Genomic DNA, 8,121 nt, shown 5'->3' with positions numbered 1-8,121 from the left:
TCGCATTACCGGCAGGGCGGGCAGGGGCAGTCAGGGAAGCCGGGCAGCACAGTCCCCCTTCGCATTACCGGCAGGGCGGGCAGGGGCAGTCACGCTCGCGCTGGGCCTGCGGAGAAGCCGTAGCCGGGGTCCCGTCGAGCGCCGCCGCGCAGCCTTTCCCAGAGCTCGGAGCAGAGGCTTCGGCAGGGCAAACACCTGAGCTTTCCGGCCCTTCTCCAGCTGCTTGCGAGAGCAGGGCCACAGGTGACGGGGCCCGTCCGTACCTGCACACCTGCGGCTGCTTCGCAGCACAGGGAGCCGAGCCAGCTGCTGACCCACCAGCAGCAAAGCAGGGCAGCAGGGAACCACAGCCAAAAGAGCAGCTGCCCCACGCGAGCTGGGGGCACAGCCCTCGCTGCTGCTCTCCTGGCCCTTCCACCCTCCCTCGAAGAAGGGCCATAGTTGAGGCCTGGGCTAGCAAAAGGATTTCCCTTACTTTTCTTCCCCTCCATTGCTGCTTCAGCAGCCCCAAACCCCCATTTGCATGCACCAGGGAGACGGCAGGAGCCACTCCAGGAGGGCCCCGCTGGAGCCAGAGCCCTGCCAAGGAGGGACGGGCCGAGCACAGGAGAGCTGGGGGATTRCCCAAGAGGGGATGAGGGCTCTTCAAGAGCATAGAAATAGTCCAAGGGCAAAAGCAGGGCCCCAGGGTTATGGACAGCAGCGATTGTTTCAAACGCATTTCCACCAGCGGCTGCTGCGCTTGCGAGCAGCACACCTGAAACAGTTAATGCTGCAGAGCCCGAAAACCAAATCCTCACAAAACAGTAAGAACAAGTAACACAACGCAAAGCTCAAGTGATGTCGGCACTTCCARCCTCCAAGGACAGCCTCCGCTTCTCTCCGCGGGGGCCTTTATTTAACACTGTGCCAAAAGTGCAGTCGAAAGATGAGCCACGAGCACCCACTGGTGCTGGGAGCAGTATCATTGCGCAGTGCTTTGCACCAGGACAGCACCTCCAAGTAACACATTTCAGCCTGTTCCCTCTGCAGAACAGCAATTCCCCAGGGAGAGGACTCCCCCTTTAAAATCAAGAGAATTACAGACCTTATGCAGGGCAGAAAAGAAGGTGGGAAAGCAAGGTTTTGACTTTTTCTTTTCTAAACTTGTTGTTAACAGCTGCGCACACACATGTCCCTTCCAACCCCCAAGAGTCCCAGCAGGTGCTAAGTGCTCAGCTGACCAAACTCCTGGGGCCTCTCACCACCTCTCTGCTTCAGCCTCTGCTCCTAGGTCTCATGAGCAAAAACCRGGATGAGCTTTCCAGGAATCCTAGGGCTTCTTTCATTGGAGCAATCTAAAAATTTAAAATAAAAAAGCATGCTGTTTTGTAATACCATTACATAAAACTGGGGGTGCAGCCCACCAGCTCGATGCCCAGCTCTGCAGGACACAGAGTGCATCGTGGCCGTGGCTTAAAAACAGTCTTTTTCCTGAGGGAGAAACAGGAATATTAAGGGAGCAAAAGCAGAGGCAAGCAGAAGCAGCAGATACAGCAGGCTTCAATTTCTACCAAAGTGTTTACAAAATCTCCAGTTATCAACAGTCCTGGCTCTGGATCGGTGCAGAGCACAGTGCCACCAGCGAGGGGCTCCTGCAGGTCTTGGCGGGGCGCGCTGCAGGAGAGACGGGCTCCAGGACCACACGAAGACAGGCTCTCCCGCCTGCCCGGCTACTGCTTCGGCATGGTGAAGTCCCAAGCCGTCTCCTGGGCGCACTTCCACATGGCCCGCATGAGCCGCGTGAATCCCATGTCTTTGGGTTTCTCCAAGCCTCTCATAAGCCTCTGCTTCATAATGGCAACAAACTCCTTGTTGCTCAGCTCTCCATTCCCTAGGAGAAGGAGAAAAATTATTAGAAATAAAACCCCAYAGACTCCTTTCCCGCTCACACACGCGCTAATCCACCTTCAATCCCGTTTCCAAACTGGGAGAAACATGCCTCCCTACAGGATCGCCTTAGCACAGGTTTCTTCCTCGAGGTTTTCTTTGCAGCAACGACAGTCTGGGCATCCCTGCTGTGACCAGCCTTTGCCAAAGTGCGTGAGCACACAGGGACARACGTGGCCTTTCTCACCCACGTGCACTGGGCAGAAGCAGCTGTGTTATTTGCAGCAACAAGTTCAACAYGGTTGGCTTCAGGAGCACCGAGGTTTTTGTAGCGTCAGGAGAAACCTTACCGAGGGCAGCACGGACGAGGCACGACGTACTGCTGGCATCTGTGCCGCAAGGGTGGGCACCGTGCAATGGGGTTTCACGCTCCACTGGACTAACCTGTCACCAAAAGACTGCCTACAGGCAGCTCTCCAAACCAGGTCTTTGTAAGGGCAAGACTTGCCTTCCTTGGTAAGTTTGGGATGAGCTTCATGCAGGGAGTCACTCCGAACAAGGGTCACGCAACCACTGCATCTAACTGCCTTCCTGGAGACGCTGCCCTGCTTAGCCCGACACGACACCACRTCCCACGTCACCTCTGCAAATCACAGATACCTTAGCATTGGGTCGTAAGGACAGAGACGCCAACGGGAAGACGARCCCAGGGACGCCACCCGAAAGACACTCTCCGTTTTGGGTGCTCAGCGAAACTCCACAAGTACAGGCTAACCCGATGCCTTTCGTCTCCATGCCTTACGCATCCGCATCCTCAAAAACGCCCGTCTGCAGGACGGGCGCCCTCCCCGCGCCAGGCTCTCAGGAGCGGCGCCGCCCCCACCACGGCTCRCTGCGGTCGTTTCGGCTCAGCCCCGGGGACTGCCCGGCTCCTCCTCAAGGCACCGTTGTGACGGAGGCACYGAGGAATAAGGCTCTTCAGTCCTTCAAAAAACAAGTCCATCCGTTCCACCAGCTTCCCAGATCAAAAAAAGACAGCAACTCTCTGGCCAATACTAGGAACTGCATCAGTTATATTTAATGAATGAGGTTTTTATTTCAAGAGTTTTTTTTTCCTACATTACTTCCAAATGCAAATTTGGACGGTGAAATTCCAGCCACATATCAAGAGGTGAGTAAAATTCCCTCTGGCTCTGCAGGTTTTTGATCTGTGCATAGTAATGTCTACAAACACTGACAGAGTGAAACCAAAGAKGTCTGCGACTGCTTTTCTACTTTATTCCTTCCTTTCCAGGAGCTTCTCTGACAGCCACAATCTTTCCCTCAAAAGGTTTGCTATCAAAATATTTAGCAGCTTCTCCTATGAGAGGATGCAAATTGAGAATATTTGGATACCCTTCAGTTTATGCTAGTCTCCGATCAGATCGTCTGGTTTGAGGAGCTAATCAGAAAACRTCACTGAACCATAGAGAAAAATAAAATGAAGATTCAACTTCACCTTAAAATGGTGCAAAGAAACAGGTGGGACTGAGACCAAGAGGGACTACCAACAGCAAAGTAACTCAAGAGATAGGCACTTTCTCCTGTTATATTTAAATCAGCAAGCAAACAGCTGTTTGTTTATGCAGCACTGCTGCGACAAGGGGAAAGGCATTTCAGAAAGACGCCACGTTCCAGCGGACGTGCTGGACAGCCAGGGAGGCAGCAAGGTCACTCGACAGTTTTGGAGAAACGCAGAATTTGGCTTCTCCCAGGCAGCGAGTCTCGCTCTCTTACCTACACCAACACATTTCAAAGACTGTGGCTTGCTGCACCAGCAGCACGCGCAAAAGGCCAAGTGCCATCGGGGCAATAGCAAGAATGAGTTTTGAAGGAAGGATTTTTGGCAAGAGCCCTCTGCCAGATCTGCGGGCGCAGCTCAGCAGTGCTGCCCGCAGCCCCGCTACACAGACAAGCTGCTTTTTCTCTGCAGTAAGCTGCCCGCACTTTTCCAAAATGCAATGCTTTATAAGCGATATATAGGGATATATAGGCAACATATAGGTAGCTATATGTATATAGGTAGCTACAGGTAGCACCATCAGGTGCCCTTCCAAGGMAGGCAGGGACACCGAGCCCAAAGCACCAGCAGTGATGCGATGCAGCCCAACATGCGAGGCCCCCAAGGAGACGGGCAACGTGAGCACGGATAACTGAAAAGCTGTTTGTTCTCCATCTCCGGAGAACAGAGCTGAAGAGCAGAGCGRGAAAAGTCAGCTAGGTGAAGAGGGAGTGAAAACAGTGCTCCAAATTTCATCTTAAACTTGATCTGCCTCTCATGACTGATTTTTGCCTTTTTAAAGAGTATTTCTCTGCTTCAGYTGATGCAAAAGGAGGAACGATAGTGTCTCCGGGGGTGATGCAAGGTTGCCTGAGAGGTTGCCCAGARAGGTGGTGGAGTMCCCATCCTCAGAGATATTCAAAAKTTGTCTGGACAAGGTCCAGACAACGTGCTCTAGGTGACCGTGCTTGAGGGTTAGACTAGATGATCTTCAGAAGTCCCTTCCAACCTCAACTGTTCACTGATTCTGCGAACACAGCCCGACACACGCTTTCCTGAAAAGGAAACGTTCRGCAACACCAAATCCCAATCGGTGCCCCAGACAACTTCTCTGGCTGTCACTTTTTCTCTTTATTTTGTCACCTGGATAAACTCTTGCCCACGCAGGAAGCAGATGCAGCCAAGAACAATTCCCCAAATGAGGTTCAGTCACTCACCATCGCAGTCGAAGAGTGCGAACACCACGTCGCACACGTGGTCGGAGAGCTCCACCTTCGCCACCGTCCGGGCCACCTGCTGCATCGTCACTGCGAGGGAAGCAAGGGCACAGCGTTAGCGCAACGCCGCAACCCGCCGGGCGCARAAACCCTGCTCCTCCACGGGAAACGGCCTTCACCAGGACGGGTGCTGTTCAAAGACGTTTGAAATAAGGTTTCTCCCCAGCCTGTTCAACGCACGCCTCTGAACCGGGCCCCTCAAAGCCATCACTTTTTGATGCGATAAGGAATGGGGAGGGGGAAAGGGCTGCCAGTGAGCACTGAAGTGTGTTAGCTTTGCRTTCAAGTGGAACATTAAAGACACTTTGATGGGAATTCCCCCCCCGCCTTTGGTTGCAAAATCAGGAGGAGTCRGGTCAGGACTACAGGAGACACCAGGTAGGACATTTTTATCTTCTTCTGATGGGCTTGAYAGAGAAGGCAGCTCCTTTCAACAGTACTGCAAAGATGATACTGTATAAGGCAAGTGTTTCAATAGGTTGGGGGTGAAAAAGAGTTTTCTCATTAAGTAACTCAGCACTACCGAGCACCGCCTAATATTTGCTGAAATAACTCATCTCGGGTCTTCCCCCAACCAGCTCTGCAATTCAACCGTTCCAATCAAAGCGCAGGTTTAAAGATCTGCCGTCAGCCGGGCGAAGAGCCAGGCAGCTGGACACTACGCTCCTCGAAGCAAACTCAGAAAAAACGGAAGGGTTTTGCGTCGCTATTTGCTAATTTGTGCCCTAATCGGCCGAGCAGAACCCGCAGACGGCATCGCYGAAGGGGCGCCCGTCGCAGAGCGCTGCGATCGCAGCTCGCACCCCGTTGCCAACGCTTGGATTCGGACGGCGCCTTCGCCCCACGCGGAGCCGTCGCCCCACCGCCTCCGCTCGCCCGCAAAGGCCYGGCGATCTGCAACGCTCGGCACCGTCGACGGGAACACGCTGCTATTTGCGCCGTTGTTAGCGAGAGGAATTTCCCAAGCAATCCCACAGCAACACCGCGAGAGCCCCGGTGATACCACACGGCGTCAAAACCACCCTCGGAGCCTAAATCGGAGCAGGACGTTAYGTTCACAGCAGAACTCCTGTCAATTTTGGTATAGGATAAGGGAACTTTATATGGCAATCGAGGGCAGTGAGGTGCACAGAGCAAGGCAAGGAGTGCATGGGAAGAAAAGTAACAGGATTTTTCTTTTTTGCAAGCGCCTTTTTATAGAAATCTAGCAACCCTCACTAATGAGAAAACATTTTTGCAAGTCTAATTGGTGAGCTTTTCAGAGATGTAAATCGATCGTTTCCAAAGAGCTGAAAGAATGGAAAATTGGCACTGAAAAAGCGCAAAACCGATGAGATGAATGCAACTAAAACACATTTAATCTCAGAGCTCCACTTCAGCAAGCAGTAGAGAGAAATGGCATGAAATAGAAATCAAACAGCAATAACAAAAAAATGCCTCTGCTCAGAAACTGTAAAGAGTTTTGTGTCAGAATTGGTTACAGGAAGGGGGAAAAAATAAACATCCAATCTATAACGTAACCAGATTAATTAGAACTTGCTTAAATAAGAATCTAAGTATTTTGATTTTTTTTTTTTTAAAAAAAAAAAAAAAAAGCATTTACACTCATGGTCCCTGCAGCCCCTTTGGTCCTTTCCTCCTCGCCTGTGGCCAGAGCCTTTCTCTCTCCGGCAGCAGGCAAAGGAACACCCGGGGTTGGCAACCTGGCACTCGTCAATGGAAATCGCCACTTTATCCCAGATAAAATCTCCCTTCTTTCGCTATATAATTCACAAAAACAGCTGAATTTAAAGAGAAGGTGGGAGGCAGGGGGAAGGAGGCCGGCAGCCGCTGTTTCGCTGCAATTATTCTGAGCCCAAACCCTTCCCGATATGCGAGATGCAGTTCCCTTCTGCAGTTATTTCCCTATATTTCCACTTTCATCTGTGTGACATGACACAGCTGCTGCTTCCATAAGCATTCTGCTGTCCCTGAGGTCAGGGTCTGCTTGGTGAGGGGAAAAAAAAGAACGGATCATTCTTAAGTCACTGTTAAAGAAAATACGTTTTTCTTTTAATTATCACTAAAAAAAAAAAAGGGGGGGGGGGAAGAAAACCACAGCTTTAAGGCCAAATATTGCCGGATGGACAGCCGGGAGACTGTCTCCTAACCCCACCTATGCCTCCAGCCAGGTCACAGAACACGCTGCCCCACGCACAAGGGAAGGTTTTTAGGAGGACCTGGAGAACCAGTGAGAGGCATCTGTGTGTTAAGTACAGAAAAAGTCCCCAGATCCATGCATCCCTTCCTCTCCAGCTCTCCGAAATTCCCACCTCCAGAATAAGCCCCCAAGGCACATATCGGCCTGGAAGAGCCGCAGCAGCGGCGTGAACGAATCCCGGCACAAGCAAACGGGCACATCAGACAACCACACTGCTCAGCCCTGCAAGAAATATGTTAACAGCCCATGATTTAATTAGCTCTTGCTTGCATCCAGCGTTCACAAGTTGTAATTAAATTACAAAGATGATTACAGCTTTGTAATTTAATTTGCTTTGAGAAAAAAAAAGAAATGAAAAAAAAGAAAGAAAAAAAAGGAAATGAAAAAAAAAGAAGAAATCTCGAGCAATTTGAGTCGTGCATCCTGCAATTCCCACCCCCAGCCTGCGTCCGAGCGGACTGCCACGCGGATGACCGACTTTGAGACATGCGTGGCAGACACCTCTCCCAAAAGCGAGCAAAAGCCCGTCCTGGCCCGAGCGAAGCTGGTTACGCAGCAGGCGAGGCCGGCCCCAGCCCCATCACAGGCCCCTGCCCCTCGGGGTGCTCCACTCGGGGATGGATGGCCAGGAATATGGACAGGCCTTCAGAAAGTCCCCTCTTCTCAAAACGGTTGCTTTCAGCTGACCTTCCCTCGGACTGGCGCCGGCAGAAAAGCTCAGGCTGCTTCTCAAACGCAGGAGGAGGATCACAGCGACCTGGTGGTCTCCTCTGCTCAACTGCTGGGGCAACCCGAAAGCAGCACTGGAAGAGGCATCAGAAGAGGCTCTGGCAAAAAAAACTGTGGGGGGGGGAGAAGAAAAAAAAACACAAAGAAAAAAACCCGAGAAAAAGAAGAAAAGAAAGAAAAAGAAAAAAGCCCTGCCGGTCTCGCCCACTAGCCAAACGATCGTCCGCCCTCCGGAGCGCTCCTACCCTCTTCGCTCGGAGCACGGGCTCTAGAAAACGGGAGAAACCTTCCCGCRGAGCCTTTCTGAACGAGGCTGTGCATCTACGCGACAAACGAGGACAGTTTCGGGTGTYCTCCTACACGGGGCAAGCCGAGGGCAACGTGACAGGGGGAAAACAAAACAGCTGGCGACAGAAATATGAAATGAAGGAGGAAAGAAGCGGTCCCGGGAGAGCAGCTATGCAATTGCCTTTGATGCAAAATTCCGCACCCGGGCACCACGGCGG

At 51.9% G+C, this 8,121-nt stretch overlaps 1 protein-coding gene across 3 annotated transcripts in view; it reads right to left on the bottom strand.

Annotated features, from left to right (window-relative positions):
- Window positions 1–833: 833 nt before the first annotated feature.
- MICU1 (mitochondrial calcium uptake 1) overlaps window positions 834–8,121 on the bottom strand; it is a 120,890-nt gene continuing 113,602 nt past the window's right edge. For all 3 annotated transcript variants that reach the window (XM_085302047.1, XM_085302049.1, XM_085302048.1), the window contains 2 exons: window positions 4,627–4,716; window positions 834–1,873 (listed from right to left, as the gene is read on the bottom strand). In XM_085302047.1, the coding sequence (XP_085158173.1) occupies window positions 1,713–1,873; window positions 4,627–4,716 (251 nt within the window). In that variant the 3' untranslated portion in view covers window positions 834–1,712. The remainder of the gene's footprint in view (window positions 1,874–4,626; window positions 4,717–8,121) is intronic.

The sequence above is a fragment of the Rhea americana genome, unplaced genomic scaffold, assembly GCF_003343005.1.
Source record: "Rhea americana isolate MKP2758 unplaced genomic scaffold, rheAme1 scaffold_183, whole genome shotgun sequence".
Classification (NCBI taxonomy): Eukaryota; Metazoa; Chordata; class Aves; order Rheiformes; family Rheidae; genus Rhea; species Rhea americana.
The sequence above is the reverse complement of the archived record's forward strand: the minus strand, read 5'-3'. Positions and strand labels throughout refer to the sequence as shown.